This window comes from Scylla paramamosain, chromosome 39 (genome assembly GCF_035594125.1).
Source record: "Scylla paramamosain isolate STU-SP2022 chromosome 39, ASM3559412v1, whole genome shotgun sequence".
Taxonomy (NCBI): Eukaryota; Metazoa; Arthropoda; class Malacostraca; order Decapoda; family Portunidae; genus Scylla; species Scylla paramamosain.
Window position 1 is genome coordinate 3,887,501 of NC_087189.1, and position 19,209 is coordinate 3,906,709.

Here is a 19,209-nt window from a genome sequence, read left to right on the forward strand (position 1 = left end):
CAAGACGCCTCAAAACTGGCACTGTCTCTGGAGCTGTCAGGACGCCAACTGGTGGAGGAGATAAGGGGAAGTGTGACAAAGACAAGGGCATAAAAGCAGACACCTAAAATAAAAGAATATAAGAAAACAGCACCAATCAAATTGAAAAGAAGAAATAGTGACACTCAAAAACCATCCAATACAGCAAGAAAACATCAAAGAAAGTCCCATTCACCTCATTACATGAAAACAACAACAATCAAAATAAAAAAAACAAGAAAAACACTCAAAATCACACAATACACAAAGAAAACATCAAAGAAAAACCACATTCATCTCAAGACACAAAAACAGCACGAGCCGAACAGTTCCCTTACCTGCCAGCGGGGGAGAAGGGGGAGGTGACGCTGCTAGTGTCCGGCGTCATCTTGTTGATGTCAATGTGGCCAGTGTTTGGGTCGATCTGGTTTATGAAGTTCCTGCGATGGCGATGCATGAACACAAGGATGTTGCCAAACCGACAGTACTCCACCAGGATCCACAGTTCTCCTAGAATTTGGTTGTGAAGGTTTATGGCCTTGTCACTAGTTTTTTTTTACACTTTTCATTGAGTTTTGTTAAGTTTCTACCTGTTTTTTAACCTTCCTGATGTACCCAATAGGTTAAATTTATCATTAGCATCCACAGCTCTCCTGGAATTAGGTTGTGAAGGTTCATGGGTTTGTTACTAATTTTATCTACATCTTTTTCTGAATTTTGTTAAGTTTCTATCAGTTTTTAACCTTCCTGATGAGCCCAATAGGTTAAATTCATATAGGTTCTCCATTAGGATGCTCAATTCTCTTGGAAATTAGGTTGTGAAGGTTTAAAGCCTTGTCAATAGTAATTCTATTCTTTCCATTGTAAAGTTTTCCCTCGTTTCTACACTCTTCCTAGTAAGTTAACTTTGTCCAGGATTCACAGCCCTCCTGAAATTGTTATATTGCAAGGTTCTTTGTCCCTTAGATTCCTAGTCTTTCCAATGAGTTTTTTGTTGAGTTTGCTAATTTTCATACTCTTCCTTCTCTTCAGAATGAGTTAAATTAGTCTAGATAAGTAAATCAGATAAGTTTAAATCTTAACTCCTTGTCTGCTTCCCCTCCTTCATCATCTTCACCATCTTCACCTTACCTTTCCCAATGTGCACTGTGTTGGCCCCCATCAGGTTGACAATATTGAGGTGCTTGCCCAGGTGAATCATGATCTTCAGCTCCAGGGCAAGGGCACGGACTTGAGACTGCTCCGCCTGGCTCTTGCACATCTTGATGGCAACAGTAGTGGTGCCCGGACCCTCCAGATCTGTCACCTTGGCCTTCACCACACGCCCAAACGCACCAGAACCCAACTGCTTGCCTGTAGAAATGAAAGATGGTGGTGGTGGTGATGGTGTTTATTTTCATGATTCTAGTAATAGTAAACATTTGCAACATCACCAAGGAAAAAACACCTAAGAGAAACTGGCCAATTATCTCTTGTGGCCTTTGAAAACTGTCCTTGTGAGACTTTCAAAGGGATAAATCAACAAGGATTCTGCATTATCAGTGAGGGAAAAAATCCTTGAAAATCTGACTCATCATCTCTGTGGCCTTTGAAAACTGTCCTGATGGGAGAACAAAGCACTTGAAAACACCGGCCGTTACCTCCACACCTTGCTACTCCTCACAGTACCCACCTAGGGATATGCTCTCCCGAGGCACCTCCCACTCCTGGCCGTAAGGGAGAAGTTCAGCTTGCTCGTCAGCAGAGCAGTCGGGGTTCAGCTGGCCAATGTTGCCCTTCTCAAACAGGTACAGTTCATTCGCCCGGAAGGATTTTCTAAACTTGCGTTCGGTTTTGACTCGCTTGAAAAGGATGACGACGGTGATGATGAGGACAGCAATGCCGAAGCACGCCACCGCCAGTCCAATCTTGGCTGATGTGGTGAGGCCCTTGTCTGTGGAGGGAAGGGGTGAGTTGATGGCACCTGTGTGTGTCTATCTGCTAGTATTTTTGCACGACTGCATCAGATGAGAGGGAAAACAGTGGTTAAACAACACAAAGAAGAATATTTTCCAACAAAGACATACTGAAGTTTGGAATGGAGTAAAAGAGGATATAGTTTTGGCAGCAAGAGAGCACAAACTAAAGGGAAAATTAGACAAATATAGACATGAAGACAGGACCACAACCAGCTAAATGCACACACACCAACTCACCAGAAGCAAACCCATTATTCCATTCCTTCTATTTTCACTAGGGCCTTTTGAAAGTAGTGGACATGTGGCACAGAACTGTTTCAGAATATGGTCCATAGTCACATTGGGTGCTGAGAATTCCTCTGAACACAACCAGGTAAACACACACTCACCAAAAGCAAAACTAAGCTTGAGTTTTCCAACCACAGCATTCATTCTGTTCTCTGCCCTGCAGGTGTAGACACCCTCGTGCTCCTTCTTCCTCAGCACCTTAATCTCTATCCTCTGCCCATCCTTGGAAAGCAGCGTTCTCTCATTGTCGAAGAAGTCAGACGCGTTAGTCAGTGGGTTGTCGTTCTGCGGGAGGCCAGGATGAGGTGAGGTGAGACTAGGTGACGCAAGGTGAGGTGAGGTGAGGCTAGGTGATGCAAGGTGAGGTGAGGTGAGGTGAGGCTAGGTGACACAAGGAGAGGTGAGGTGAGGCTAGGTGACACAAGGTGAGGTGAGGTGGGGCTAGGTGACGCAAGGTGAGGTGAGGTGGGGCTAGGTGACGCAAGGTGAGATGAGGTGAGGCTAGGTAACACAAGGTGAGGTGAGGTGAGATCGGGTGGGGTGGGGTGGGGTTGGTTAGGTTAAGTTAGGTGAGGTGAGGTGAGAGTTTGTTAAGTTTATTTAGGTTAGGTTACTACTACTACTACTACTACTACTACTACTACTACTACTACTACTACTACTACTACTACTACTACTACTACTACTACTACTACTACTACTACTACTACTACTACTAAACTACAACTACTATTACTAACATTACTACTACTACTACTACTACTACTACTACTACTACTACTACTACCACCACCACCACCACCACCACCACCACCACCACCACCACCACCACCACCATTACTGCTATTACAACTACTACTAACCTTCTGTCCATGTAATCATTGGTAATTGCATGCCACAACAACAACAACAACAACAACAACAACTACTACTACTACTACTACTACTACTACTACTACTACTACTACTACTACTACTACTACTACTACCACTACTACTACTGCGACTACTACTACTACTGCCTCTACTGACCTTCATCCATGTCACCTTGGGTGCCGGTGTACCAAAAACAGTACAGTTGAGAAATAACTCTTCACCTGTTTTCACATTCATCGTTTTATTCTCGGCCATGTTGGAATCATTTTTGAAATGCACTTTAACCTCAGCTGTTGGAAAAAAAAATCATTAAATAAATAAAAAAGAAAAGAGGAAGAAATTTCATAATCTTGTAATGCTGTCTTTTGTATCAGAACAATAAGAAAAATAATTGATAGCAATAGCACAAAATAATAATAACAGTCATAATAGCACCACCAACAGTAACAGTAGTAGTAGTAATAATAATAATAATAATAATAACAATAATAATAATAATAATAATAATAATAATAATAATAATAACAACAACAATACCAGCAACAAGAATCAAGAATAAAAGCAACAAATAAAAATAACAACAACAACAACAACAACAACAACTCACCTATAACACCAACATTCACCTCCTTTATCTCCTCTTTCCCCCCGTACAGAACAGCAACGCACTCATACTTTCCCTCCACTGCCTTTGTCACCCTCTGCACCTTCACCTCCTGCACGAACGAGTAATTGGTGTCCCTCTCCTTCACTTGACCCACTGTAGAAGAAATGAAGTGGTTTAATTTCTTCCCTCTTTACTTGAGGTCCCAGTTAGTGATCTCTCTCTGCATCAGTCAAGCCAGCCTTCTTCTTCCATTTGGCTCTATTCTGTTGTATCTGGTGTCTTGTAAGGATTTGGAATATCAATCGTATCCTTTCGTTATCAGGCAAAATTTTTCTCTTTTTGCATTGCGTCTCTCTCTCTCTCTCTCTCTCTCTCTCTCTCTCTCTCTCTCTCTCTCTCTCTCTCTCTCTCTCTCTCTCTCTCTCTCTCTCTCTCTCTCTCTCTCTCTCTCTCTCTCTCTCTCTCTCTCTCTCTCTCTCTCTCTCTCTCTCTCTCTCTCTCTCTCTCTCTCTCTCTCTCTGATGGTACAGGATCCTTGTTAAGCTGCATATGTCTCTAGAGTTGTAAAAACACCCTTAAAAACAGCAATAACTTCTATGAGAGCCACTATTCATGAGAACATATTTGAATACACCAGTAACTCCCACTACAGCCTGTTAAACTATTGCTAGCATCATGAAACTACCAGTAACTTTATCTAGAGCTTGTTAAACTGTTATTAGCATCATGAAACCACCAGTAATTCATTAAATCTTGTTAAACTGACACTGGCATCATAAAAACACCCTTGAGAGCACCTGTACCATCCATCAGAGCATGTTAAACCATCAAGAACCTCATTAAATGTACTATAACTCAGCTGAACATAAGAGGCAGGATGACAGAACATTTGGGAATACTTTCTGTGATGTTCTGATGTGTATTGAGCATAGAGTCATATTCAAAAACACTTTGCCTCTCAACACAACTCTTTTCAGAAGTTGCAGAGATGGTTAGCTGGGTAATTAAGAGTGTTTATCCTTTTAATAGGGTAGAAATGTTGCTAATATGTCACCAGAACCAAAAAAACACCCTTAAAAATCAGTGCAACTTCAACTAGAGTCTTTTGAAAGTAGTGGTGTGCCATAGGAGTGCTCCAGAATACAGGCCATGGACTTACAAAAGCCTGGGGGAGTCCGCAGCGTCACATTCCCATAGTGGAGCTTGTTGGCACCACAGCTCAGCAGGAAGTCGTCATTTTCTATCAGAGTGAGCGCTTGGGAGGAGAGACCTGTGTGGTTCAGAACGTGCAGGCCTCCAATATCTGCAACAGTAGAAGTAACGTAGTAGTGGTGGTGGTGGTTTTCGTTGTAAAGAGAGAAAAAGGATGACAAAGAGGAGAAAGAGGAGCTGGAAGAGTGTGTGTGTGTGTGTGTGTGTGTGTGTGTGTGTGTGTGTGTGTGTTCTTTTCGTGTATCCAGTTTATCACATACTCCATAATTATGATAACAATAATAGCCAGGGTTGGCATTAAAAAAACCCATTCAAAAAACCTGCCCCCCAAAAAAATTAAATAAGATAAAAATAAAATAGCCTAAGTGTTTGATTTCTTTTTTTTTTTTTTTTAATATTTTACATATAAAAAATTTAGATTGATATCATTGATAAATAAGGTCTGTTATGTACATACATATACACAAAAATGTAAAAGTAGTCAAGCTTCACCTGTCCATCCCTTCATCCCTCTTTGTCCCTTCATCCCTTCATCCTCTTCATCTCTTCACCCCCTTTGTCACTTCATATCCTACATCTCTTCACTCCTTTGGCCCCTTCATCCCCTTTATCTCTTCACCCCTATGTCCCCCTTTGTCCCTTTCAATCCCTTTCTCCCCTTCATCCCTTCATCCCCTTCCAATCCTGAGACAACAGCAGATGCAGGGCACTTCATATGAAGTGCCTTGCGTCATATGTCCATGTGACAATGGGGCCTGCCAAGTGCACCAACACCCCTTTCCAGGAGTTAACAAGGCCACATCATTTTCATCCACCGATCACTGTCACTTGCCATTCACCTTCATTACACACAGTCACTCTTACTTGGTGCAGAGTCACTTCTCTCTCATTCAGTGCTCTCTCCATACAGTTCATCTACCCCTGGCCACACCTTCCTCTTAGCCTTCCACCACACACATCTGACCTCATTTTTCTCTTTATTAGTTTTCTGTCTTCCATTCTCTCTGCACGTCCATGCCAAGAAGAAAAAATTATCAAAATATAATAAATAATATAAAAATTACTGCGGTACCTCAGGTTATGAGTCTGATTAATTCCAGAAGATCACTTGTAATCCAAACACAAATTTTCACATGGAAAATCATGGAAATCCTGTAAATCTGTTCTACACTCTCAAAAACAATATGAAAATCAATGAACTTGGTCTTTATGCATAATCAGAATGATTTTCCTAACAAATAACAATGCAAAGTGATTTTAAAAGACAAATACTTGAAATAAAGTAGACAATAAAGGTAAAATCAAGCAGCCGTGTACAGCGTGTAATACGAGTCTCTGCAGGTGTTGCTACAGATGAAAGGACAAGTTATTCTAAGTAGGAAATGCAAATATGCATTTTGAGGCTTTCAACTGTTGTGAGGTTCAAGTGTGTGTGTGTGTGTGTGTGTGTGTGTGTGTGTGTGTGTGTGTGTGTGTGTGTGTGTGTGTGTGTGTGTGTGTGTGTGGGAGACATTAACAACCCAAAAAAAAAACAACAACAAAACACACAAAACACCAAAACAGCCTTTAAACAACCCTTACACAACCCTAAGATACCAAAACAATCCCCAAAACATCGTCAAAACAACTCACAAAACAACCCCAAAACAACCCCAGAATCTTACCTGAGATAGTAACAGGGGTTGTGGCACTGTGAGAGCCTAAGGTGTTGTTGGCCACACAGCGCAGGTACCCTAAGGACTCAGCAGTGAGGGAGGGAAGACTCTCCACCACATTGCCAGGCTCACGATGCTTCAGGGATCCTTCAGTGATCTGTAGAGAAGGATGGATGTGCTAGTTGATGTGTGGCTATGATAAGGAGAAGGAGGAGGAGGAGGAGCAGGAGGAGCAGGAGTTGATAACTGTAACTATTATCAGAAGACAAGCAATAGAAGAAGAAGGAGGAGAGACAAACAGATATAAATGACATATTCGTACAATAATAGATAAACAAAAAGGGGAAGAAGAGGAGAGATCGGGATTTAAAAAAAAATGCCACTTACTCTTGCATGATAGAGAAGCTAGGAGGAAAAGGAGGAGGAGAAGTAAGAAGAGCAGAGAAAGAAATTAAGAAAAGATAAATCAGAAAGAAAACAAATGAAGGATAAGGAGTAAAGAAGAAGATACAACCTCTCCTTCCCTATTCAAACTTACCTCAATATTCTCATAATGGGTGCAAGAAAGAGGCCCGTTGACACAAGGCTGAAATTCCCACCTGATGGAAGGGAGTGGGAAGCCTTGCACCCGGCAGACGACCTGAAGCTTGGTCTGCGGCCACACATACTGCGGCACGTCATGTAACTCTACCTTTGGGGCGCCTGGAGGAGTTATATAGCACTGTTAGAACACTCTGACAGACAGATGGATGGATGTTTTCATACAATGATAGATAGATGGATGTTTTTGTGATTCTAGTGATAACCTACCAAGAATTCTACATTGTCAAGATGAAAAACACTCGTAAAAACCTGACAAGAGATTGAGCATTTCAGACCACACCTCTTTGTTTAAGCCAGAAATACAACCACCTTCACACACACAACTTCAGTATACAAGAACTTACTTTGTATTTCAGACCACATCCCTTCACTTAAGCCAGAAATACTACCACTTTCACACACACCACTGGAATATACAAGGACTTACTGTGTATTTCGAAAGTGACAGATTTGTTACTGGAGGCAGTCTTGTCCCTGGTGGTGGCTGTGATGGTGTATTCCCCAAAGTCACTGGCGGTAAAGTTCTTAATGATAAACCAGTGGGACACTTTTCCAGGTTCAACGTATATCTTGATCTGTGGAATGATAAAGAGAAGGAAGAGTAGGTAAGTGATGCAGTGCTGGGAGAGAGATATATAGAGATGTATTTTGAAACACTTCTACACTGCATCTCCACTATTTGCAAAAGGTTCTTCTTAAAGTGACATAGATTTTTAAGGATGTTTTTTATGGTTCGTATGACAGATTGACAAAATCTCTACATTATCAACTGGGGAAGCACTCTTCAGAACCTAGCTAATTCACCTGTGGCCTTGGAAAATAGTCGTGTTGAGAGAGCAAAGCATTTCTGAATACAGAACACAGGAGGAGGAAGAGGAGATGGGGGATACAAGATGAACATGTTAGAAGGAGAGGGAGAAGGAAGAGGAGGAAAATTATATAAAAGAAGAAAGGTGAATGAAAGAGGAGATGGATAGCAAGAAGGAAGAGGAGGAGGAGGAGGAGGAGAAGGAGGAGGAGGAGGAGCAGCATAATGGGAGTGCTTGAGAAGGAATTAGGTGATGGAGGAGAAGGTAAACACAGAATGGGAAAAAAAAAAGAGATGGAACTTAGAAAGGAGGAGGAGGAGGAGGATAACAAAGGCAATTATACACAAATCTTTTCAGAAAGAAGAAAGAGGAAGATCAGCATTAAAAGGCAGCCAGAAAGACACTTATTCTCTCCAGGAAGAGGACAAGGATGAAAAAGAAGACAAAACAAAAGCAAAAACACACCCACCCTCTCACTGTCCGTCAATATGTCACCTTGCCAGTTCTGATAAGTGATAGTTGGGTTTGATGGGAAGGAATAAACCTCGGCTTTCCACCTGATGTCTGCTTTTTTGGTTTCATTCACACTGATTAGGTTTGTACTGTTGATTCTGACATACGGCTCCAGTGAATCTGTGGATGAACGGCTGAGGGTGAAATTAAAGGACATATTATGAAGCACCTCACTGCTGCACCTCCACGACTTTTAAAAGGCCCTGGAAGATGTACCAAACAGCAGCCAAATGGTTAAAAGATGGATAAACTATGGGTGGGGGATGATAGGTGAAAATAGGTAGTAACTTTCATACAGGGACTGCCACGTGTAGGTCTGATGGCTTCTTGTACTAACCCTTGCGCTCTTGTGTTTTTATGATAAATGTTGTTGGTGGTGAGTCAGTAAGCTCTAGGGTGAGTCGGTAAGCTCTAAAAGATTTGACAGATGAGTTAGAAATAAATAAGAAAGCGAGTTTTATACAGGGAATAAACATAAGAACATAAGAAAATAAGGGAAGCTGCAGGAAGCCGTCAGGTTTACACGTGGCAGTCCCTGTATGAAACATCCTTACCTATTTCTACCTAACTCCCCATCCATAAATTTGTCCAATCTTCTTTTAAAGCTCCCTAATGACTCAGCACTAACACCCTGATTACTGAGTCCATTCCATTCATCTACCACTCTATTTGAGAACCAATTCCTTCGTATCTCTTTTGCTGAACCTCAATTTTTCAAGCTTGAACCCAGTGTTTCTTGTTCTCTGCTGACCCCAAGTGTAGGCCTGATGACTTCTTGCAGCTTCCCTTACTTTCTTATGTTCTTGTGTTCCTCCTTTACCTTTTATGGCAATGGTGAGAGAGTCTTTGGTGGAGTGTGTCAAGTCGGAGGCAGTACAGGTATACACCCCAGAGTCCTGCAGAGTTGCTGATGGAACAACCAAGGTGCTGACGATTGACGTCCCCACCTCAACTGTAGACGAGTTGTACTGCTGCAGGAGGGAACAGAAAGGGAGAGGAATGAACCAGTGGAATAGAGGAGTAATGAAAAAATTACATGTGCCCAAAACATTCATAATTTTAGAGAGGAAAGATACTGAACAGGATGGAGTTGGTGAGTGCAGTCAAGATCAACACAGAGCAAAGATGTGTGGATTGAGGAAGAGGTGACGGCAGCAAGAAGTGCACATCAGCTGAGGGACAGACTGGATGGAAGTGTGGAGACTGGACCAGAGCAGTGAAGCTTTGCCAGGGATCACATTTTAAAACATTTAGCGTCTTATTTTCTCTACTTTTAACAGACTGTGGTGAAAGATACTGGAATTATCAGGATGTTCTAATAAGGACTTCACTCATTCAGCAGTCTCTAGTGGAAGTAATTGAGGATTTTCAAAGGTGTCTTCATGACTAGTGATCAATGCTATCCTTTCAACATACTCTATAGGAAGTTTCTGGAGTTTTCATGGCTGTAGTGATAGTTCAAACAGAATTTTGCACCCATGAGAACCTGAGTAATAATTTCTGTGGCATCTAAAAACAGTATCAACAAGAGAACAAAGCAGTTTAACCCTTTCACAGTGATATGCAATACTTCATGATACTAAAAGCAACACAAGGAACCTTTGTAAGCATCTACAAGTAAGAGTCATGAAAAGAATAGATTTTACAATTTATAACCAGTACAATGTTTGGTCATGGCTGCAGAACAAGAAGAAATGTCCCAGATTGGTTAGTGAATAAGGAAAGATGCACTAAATAGCAGTGAAAGAGTTAAATAACAGATCAGGCCATATACACTACTGGACGAATACAGAAAAGGACACAGTGTGCAGGGCAATACTAACAGCAGCAGTGTTAGGGTACGACCAACTCAGGGTGGTCTTATCCCGCCCCTCAACCACTGTGCAGTTCAGGGAGAAGGGATGTCCAACAGTGTAGTGTGGGTCAGGGGTCTCGTCGATGATTGGGTCCCCCAGCAATGAAGAGGCGGCTGCGCAGACACAAGTATGAAAAACAGAAAAAGTATTGATAAAAAATGAGCACTGGAAATTTGTGCAAAAAGTAGTTGAGAAATACTAAGAAGTGTCTGGTGGATGAGTTATAAGGAAGATGTGTGTAAGTCTTAACAGAAAGGAAGGAGTGAGTTAAGAGAAAGGAAGAGTAAGAAGTAAATAAGAGTAAGAAGTAAATAAGAGTGGTAAGTTTTCATTGCTACAGTTATTTCATTCCTCTTTAAACCAACACTATAGACATCTCTTTGTCCAAACACTGATAACCTGAACATATGCCAGTTGTACTTGTAACAAAAGGGAGAAACTGGCTCTCAAACAGACTGGTAGATTAATGGAACAGACTCAGATTATTAGTGCCAAGTCAGTAGTGAGCTTTAAAAGATGAGACAAATTTACGAATGGGGATGATGGATAGAAAAACAGGTAGACGTATTTTACACAGCGACTGCCAGGTGAAGAGCTGATGGCTTCTCACAGCTTCCCCCACTCACTCATCCCTTACTCACGAGACACATTGACATGGTACTGTTGCACCTCGCCAGTCGACTCAGACCGACAGTTGTACATTCCAGAGTCATGAATGGTGAGGCTCAGGAGAGTAAAGCCAATCTTCGAATCCCAGCGGATTCTGTGGGTGTTTGAGGTGTCAACCTGTGGAGGGGAAGAAGCTAAGAAAAGGCACACAGAGGAAGCACTGACTGCAGAAAACCCAGGTTGTGTTTAGAAATGTTTTGTTCTCTCATCAGTACAATTTTCAAAGGCCACAGAGATCATTAGTCAAGTTCTCAAAGGTGCCTTTCTCATTAGTAATGCAAAATTCCTGCTAAACTGTCACTATAATCCTGCCAACACTCTTGAAAACTGCACCAACTCTCATTAGAACTACAGTCAGGTCTCTGCTAGCCCAGAATATTCTCAAAGAATTCCATCGAGTGTGGAGAGTCAGTCTGCTTCCAAGTCATGCTGTAATGTGGGAATTATAAAGCCTGATGCAGGGACAGGCCACAACAAGCTGCAGAGAAGTTCACAATGCAGACCAGACAACATTAATCCCAGGGGAACAAGCGCACAGCCACTGCCACCACCACTGCCACTTCCGTCACTACCACCACCACCAACAGCAATGCTAGTTTAGTGAGGACAAGTGTTTTTATTTTTTGTGTATTGAATTGTTTTTTCATTCATCATACTTTTGATGTTTTATGAGCTCCTGTGTATTTATTGCCGTAAGTTATATGCATAAAAATTTCATGTTATAGGTAATTTAGAAATATTTTATTTTAATTTTTGAGGCCCTGTCTCAGCCAGGTCTGAGCCATAGTTATTTTCTGTCGTTGCTTTAATTAAAACTCTAACGTGAATTGTGCTGAACACAGGCCAATAGTGGAACGAAACCCCCTCGTTAGTGACCACCAGACTTCATATTAAAGGCCACAGAGTTAGGAAGATTCTCAGTAGTGCTATTCTCCTCAATAAGGCAAAATTTGTGTTCAACTATCAGTAGAATCATGTAGACACCCTTGAAAACTGCAATAACTCTCTTAAGATTTATTTTCAAGGATGACATGGCATGAAAAGACACGCCTTTTCAACCTTGTTTCATTCCTGTAGACCACAAACAGGTGAATTCACAAATGAATGGAAAGGGGAGGAGGACGCACCAGTGCACCGTTTTTGTGCAGCAGTAGCCTTGTGGCAGGTAGCGTGGTGCGGCAGCCCAGTACCAGCCTTTCATTTGTGTTCACACTTACAAACTTAGTTGTGTTGTCCACTAAGTCATGTTTCCCATCTGGAAAGGCAAAGTTTTCATCAGTCCTCAGTACATTCTCTTAGTTGAATCAAATTCCTTTCCACAAAGTTTTTGGCAGACTTTCAAAACACAATGACTCATTAATGGTGTTGGGATTTCTTATCTTTTCTTGCCCAAACTCTTTATTTCCACTGAGGAAGTTAAATGAGGGGCTACTCAAGTGAAGGAACAACTGTTGACAAGTTCATCATTAGTTAAAATTCTGCATAAAGTCTTTAATGCTTTGCTCTGACCTCAGGACAACTTCAAAGGTTCTTGAGTGTGTTTTTCCCATTGATAGCAGAGGATCCATGTTATACAACCACTGGAATAATGAAGATACCCTTGAGAACCCCTACAACTACAACTAGAACCTATTAAAAGTAAAGAATCATGAAAATACCCTTGAAAACCACAAAACCTCCCACTCGACCAGCCCAATGTATTTGAGCAAAGGTGCACAAACTTTGAAGAGCAAAACACAATCAGACAATCAGAGGCAATTACGAAACCTGAGCGCCCCTACATTCGTTCCTCTCCACCACTTACCATAGACATAGATATACGTGCTTGCTACATTGTTCTGGTCCTTCTCAAGACTTGTATACGTGTCGTAGTGGCAGCGATAAAACCCAGTGTCTTCTACAGCTGTGCTGACGACTGTCAGAGTGGATACATAAGGGTACTCTCCATCATCATCTTCCTCTGACTCGATCTCAGCATAATCTTCAGGAGCCTGTAAGTAGGAGGCTGAGGTGAGGCAGCGCACACACACACACACACACACACAAGGCCTATTGAGCTTCACCGATGGCCAGGTAATGGAGGGTGCCTATATTTTTTCAGCATTTGGGATGGAATATAGTAGCAGTACAGTATTTAAAGTGATGGTATAATTATGGTACAAGATGCTACTATTTACTCCACCACCACCACCATCATACTCAAACCAATCCCTCCTTAAACATAGGGTAAAAACAAACTAAGAAACTACTACTACTACTACTACTACTAGCAGCACCACCATATTCAAACCTTATCACCACCTCTTCTGCCTTAAACATAGGTAAAAACAAAGAAACAAACTATTATGTACAACAACAACAACAACAACAACAACAACAACAACAACTACTACTACTACTACTACTACTACTACTACTACTACTACTACTACTACTACTACTACTACTACTACATACATACATACCGAAATATCCCAATCCAGCGCCTTGTCCCCCTCACAGCGCAGTTCGAAGTCCTTTTGTTTCTCTGTCTTGATCACCACCTCCTGTCCGACGTTAAGCTTTGGGGGACGTACCGCCAACTCCGCGGCCACTGTAAGATTGAGAGGTGAATGTAGATGGTATATCAGTGGGGGAGGCAGTAAGGGGAGCTGCACCAAGCCAGTAGGTCTAAAATGTTTTGCTCTTGTGTTGTTGTTGTTGTTGTTTGTTGTTGTTGTTGTGTGCTTATGTTCTTTGTATGTTTCGTTTGGCTTGTGGCTGATGTACTACTGATTACTGAGTTTGTTTATTGTTGTTATTGGTGTTACTACTACTACTACTACTACTAGTACTGATAAATTATTGTTTTCTCTTCATTTACTACTACTACTACTACTACTAAAAATAATAATAATAATAATAATAATAATAATAATAATAATAATAATAACAGGTATTCCAGTCATCTCTTTAATTAAATCTAACTTTGAAAATATATATTACACCAATTATATATTAAGTTTCACCTGATTATTCCTAAGAATCTAAACTTTTATTTCTCTAGCGTTTATTTAATTTTATTTATTTATTTATTTTATTTAATATATATTCATTTGTCACTGAACAGAGAGGAGGAGAAAAAAGAACACATTATATTTTCAGTTACTGTGTGGATAAGAATTGTGATTTTTCTTTATCTAGATTTTTAAAGTTTTCCTGGTGAATACAATTTTATTTTCGTAATAAAGTTTTCCTGTTGCTGTTATTCTGTTTGTGATAATGACGTAAGGACAACAACAACAACAACAACAACTAAACTACTACTACTACTACTACTACTTCTACTACTACTACTTTTCCCTCCTCCTTCTCCTCTATCGTTTTCTTCTTCTTCTTCTTCTTCTTCTTCTTCTTCTTCTTCTTCTTGAGATGGTAAGATTAAGGATTGCAAAAGTTTATAATGGTCTCTTAATACGTGGTACTAATCCTTTTTAATGGTTTGTAATGGTTCTGAAAGTATTAACACGTTATCAAATAGTTTATAAGGGTTTTCAAAAGACTGTTAATGGGTTTTGAAGTGAGAAGTGAAGCAAACTGTTTCTAAATACCTCTAATGGTTTATGAGTTATTAAAGAGGCTGTCATTGGTTTTCTCACAGTTTCTAAACGATATTAAGGGTTTCTAACGGTATCTAGGAGTTTCTAAAAGGTATACTGTGGGCTTCTGATGGTTTCTAAGTTTTTAATGTATTTTGGGTTTCTAATGGTTTATGATAATTCATAATGGTTTCTAAATATTGGTTAGTCTTTAAATGTGTTTTAAGAAGGTTTAAATGGTACTGAGGGTTTTAACGCATCTAACAGCTAGTGGTCTCTAAAAAAAAATGGTTCTAATTTTAAGGATTATCAAATGGTGTTCACTGGTTTCTGAGTTTCTAAAGAGTACTGAGGGTTTCTGAAGGATAATAAAGTTTTATAATGGTTTCTAGGGGCACAGACTCACCACAGCAGACTAGAAGGAGTACAAAGAAGGACGACATGGCGGTGTTAAGCCCTAGGCACCATCAGGGTGAAGGAACAGCCTGTAGGAGAGAGGAACGCCCTGTAGAAGAGAGGAACGCCCTGTAGGAGAGAGGAACACCCTGTAGAAGAGAGGAACAGCCTGTAGAAGAGGAACACCCTGTAGATATTATCACCACACACACACACACACACACACACACACACACACACACACACACACACACACACACACACTTAAGTCATTCAAAAAACCCAAGTGTTATCTTTAGTGAAGTAAACTTGCGGGAGGGAAGGGAGAAGAGGGAGAGGGGGAGAGTAAGAATGAGGCGACGAGACAGGATGAGGTGGGACAGGACACAAAGGCCAAGAGAGAGAGAGAGAGAGAGAGAGAGAGAGAGAGAGAGAGAGAGAGAGAGAGAGAGAGAGAGAGAGTTGGGAAATGTGTTACTGGGGAGATAGGAAGAACAAAAGCTGGAGAGGAGATGAAGAAGAAAACGAAGATTGGGAGGAAGTGGGGAGAGAAAACGGATTGGGGAGGAAATGGGAAGGAAAAACCGGGATTGGGGAAGTGGGGAGAGGAAACGAGGATTGGGAAGGAATAGGGAGAGAAGACGGAGATTGGGGATTTTTTTTTTTATACGAGGGCAACTGGCCAAGGGCAACAAATTTTGAATTAAAGAAAGGCCCACTTAAATGCCCGTTCCCAAAGAGATGCCAAATAGAATGAACAAATAACAGAGGATAAGTGTCTTGAAACCTTCTTGAAAGAGTTCGTCATAGGAAGGAAGCAATACATAAGACACAGGGAGTTCCAGAGTTTATCTGAGAAAGGGATGAATGACAGAATACTGGTTGACTCTTGCATTAGAGAGGTGGACATAATAGGGTGAGAGAAAGAAGAAAGTTTTGTGTAGCGAGGCCGCGGAGGAGAAGAGGCATGCAGTTAAAAAGGAGTACTCGTAGCAGCACTCCTGGAAGTGCTTTTATCCTCGGCTTTGCTCCTACAAGTTGTTCCTAAAAGCAACTATTACTTTTCAAAGTAAACGTTACAACCAGGAGTAGAAAGGCCGCCAAAGTAGCAGCTTTTCTAAATGTAGCAGCATTATTTTAATCAAATATAACAAGATGTCGCTGTTTTGGTGGTAGTTTATGTTTGTGAATTAATCTTGAATATATCTAAGTAATTCTAGACCATTATCAAAAGCAATATGTAATTTCTGGACATGTCGATAATTTCGTGGATGTAGACATGTAGCGGCGCTCTCCCTGGCGGGCCAACATGCAGCTTGTGCTTGAGATGGATGCAGAGGACGGCTGCTGGCTCAGGAATGAAAGAAATTAGTGCACCTAGGAAACGTTACTCCTTGCAAACCTCACACTGGAAACAACAAATGTAAAGCATGAAAATGATCCGGGAGTGACCGCCGACCAAAACAACAATGTATGGCCAGACGTTGTTGTCCAGCGAAATTAACCATGCAGCCATACGTGTCGTATGCACTCTACTCTCTCTCTCTCTCTCTCTCTCTCTCTCTCTCTCTCTCTCTCTCTCTCTCTCTCTCTCTCTCTCTCTCTCTCTCTCTCTCTCATGAGTTAAGAGGGAAGGTTGTTTTGTCAACAAAGGCAGAACACACACACACACACACACACACACACACACACACACACACACACACACACACACACACACACACACACACACACACACACACACACACACACACACACACACGCTACACACACACACACACACACACACACACACACACACACACAGATGTGTATGCATGTACGTAGGTATTTTACGCCTTTGTTGACAAAGCAGACTTCACTCCTAAGTCTGTAGAAGTCCCTCCGAGGTACTTTCATCTTTGGCCCACTGTGAGAGCACTTCCAGGAGCAAACTTTGAGAGTAATTTTAGGAGTCAGGAGCAACTTTGAAAGTAATCTTTACTTTGAGGGTAACTTTTTGTCCTTAAAGTGTTTATTAATACGGGCCCAGGAGCAGTTAGCATAAAGATAGTGACAGAAGATAGCAAGATATGCAACAATGCGGCGATGAGAGAGAGGCTGAAAAGTCAGTTAAAGGAGAGGAGTTGATAAGACGAAAAGCTTTTGGTTCCACCCTGTCTTAAAGAGCGGTATGAGTAGAACTCCCCTCGCACTCCCCAAAAACAAGTGAAGCATACTCCATACATGGACGGATAAGGCCCCTGTACATAGTTAGCAGCTGGGGAGATGGAGATAATAACGCTCGTTGGGGGAAAAGAATAGCTGGGGTTGGCAACGTCACGCTCCTGATGGGAGAAACCGGGAGGAAGTGTGAGGGGGAAGGGGGACAGGGGAAGGTGTCAACACAGCTTGACGTAACAGTGTTGGGGAGGAGGAGGAGGAGTGAAGGGGAGTGAGAGAGAAAGGAAGGGAAGGAAAAGGGAGTGGTGTTTATCATAATACTCTCTCTCTCTCTCTCTCTCTCTCTCTCTCTCTCTCTCTCTCTCTCTCTCTCTCTCTCTCTCTCTCTCTCTCTCTCTCTCTCCTCGTTAAACAAAACGGGGAAAAAAAACCGGATGGAAGTGTTAATTAAATGCCCGAGAAATACCATTAAGTTTTTTTTTTTCAAAGAAGTTCTGAATAATGAGTAAAATTAATGACTCTGGGTAAAGAATGAGTAAGTGATATCCTCTCTCTCTCTCTCTCTCTCTCTCTCTCTCTCTCTCTCTCTCTCTCTCTCTCTCTCTCTCTCTCTCTGAATCAGCAGTTGTTTATACTTGCAATTGACTGTGTGTGTGTGTGTGTGTGTGTGTGTGTGTGTGTGTGTGTGTGTGTGTGTGTGTTATCTTAAGAGGTTATGTGGTTTACTGATAACACCTGTTCTTCTCTGATGCTTAGGTTATCAGTTACTTCCTCCTCCTCCTCCTTCTCTTCCTCTTCCTCCTCCTCCATTTGTTCCATTCCTTCCTCCTCCTTCTTCTCCTCCTGTTCTTTTCCTCCACATCCTTCTTTGTTTTTGTCTTCCAGATCCTCTTCTACTTCCTCCTCCCCTTAGTAACATAGCTCTCCTTATTTTCCTCCTCCTCCTCCTCCTCCTCCTCTTGTTCTATTCTTTCCTCCTTCTTCTTTTCCTCCTTCGCTTTAACCTCTCAGTAGCTCCTCTTCTTCTTCTTCTTCCTCATCCTAATATAACTCCTCCTCCTCCTATACCATTGTTTTCGTCCTCGCCCTTGTCCTCCTCCTCCTCCTCCCACTTTCTCCTCCTTTCAAACACAACCCTCCTCCTCCCCTCCTCCTCCTCCTCCTTAGTTTCACACATCTGTGGTTGTATCAATGAATTAATAAAGTTTGGAATGAATGGAAGATACAGGTTAGTGAGTCAGTGTGTGTGTGTGTGTGTGTGTGTGTGTGTGTGTGTGTGGTTGGAATTCCAGTGTTTGCTTATAGGATTGACGACCTTGTAATTATGGCAACACCACCACAACCACCACCACCACCACCACTACTACTACTACTACTGTCAGTTTAATTAGCATTCATCACCACTACCACCACCATCATCATCACCACTACTACCATCACCATCACTGCTCACCATCACCACCCTCGCTGTCAGAGAGAGAGAGAGAGAGAGAGAGAGAGAGAGAGAGAGAGAGAGAGAGAGATCTGAACACTCGAATGATACAAATAAAAGAAAAAATAACAAATATAAAATAAATCTTTAAAAAAAAATATATATATATAAAGGAAAAAAATTAAAAAATACTTAAGCTACCCCCTACTCACGAATTTCAGGTGTCGTTTTCTTTACACGAGGAACAAAAATTCACGTAAATCCACGCCTTTTACACATGTACGTCCTATCACAGTCCACACCTCCTATTCACTGACTAACTCTCTCACCCGGGCCAGCCTGAGTTGCCAGTGGCTTGTTTATCGCGTTTTCTCTTGGTTTATTTAGGGAATGACTTGTATTTTGTACCAGGGAAGGAAGAGGGGGAGAGGGGTTTTGATTGGAGGAGGAAGAGAAGGAAGTGGGAAGCTTGAAAGGAAGGGAGGGAAAAAGAGAGAGGTATGAAGGATGGATAAGAAGAGAAGGTAGAAAAGGGGAGGTGTGGAAGAAGGAAGAGGAGGAGGAAGGGAAGGGAGA

General features: G+C 41.6%; 1 protein-coding gene across 1 annotated transcript in view; it reads right to left on the reverse strand.

The window, feature by feature from the left end:
* Window positions 1-18,968, reverse strand: part of LOC135092063 (vascular endothelial growth factor receptor 2-like) — a 25,484-nt gene extending 6,516 nt beyond the window's left edge. Inside the window, 19 exon segments of the mRNA XM_063990241.1 lie at window positions 357-528; window positions 1,150-1,371; window positions 1,691-1,951; window positions 2,366-2,549; window positions 3,297-3,430; window positions 3,748-3,900; window positions 4,907-5,050; window positions 6,624-6,771; window positions 7,153-7,316; window positions 7,645-7,792; window positions 8,496-8,659; window positions 9,360-9,510; window positions 10,363-10,508; window positions 11,037-11,181; window positions 12,192-12,319; window positions 12,869-13,055; window positions 13,530-13,657; window positions 15,049-15,187; window positions 18,846-18,968. Of these exon segments, the coding sequence (XP_063846311.1) occupies window positions 357-528; window positions 1,150-1,371; window positions 1,691-1,951; window positions 2,366-2,549; window positions 3,297-3,430; window positions 3,748-3,900; window positions 4,907-5,050; window positions 6,624-6,771; window positions 7,153-7,316; window positions 7,645-7,792; window positions 8,496-8,659; window positions 9,360-9,510; window positions 10,363-10,508; window positions 11,037-11,181; window positions 12,192-12,319; window positions 12,869-13,055; window positions 13,530-13,657; window positions 15,049-15,085 (2,816 nt within the window). The 5' untranslated portion in view covers window positions 15,086-15,187; window positions 18,846-18,968.
* Between the last annotated feature and the right edge of the window lie 241 nt (window positions 18,969-19,209).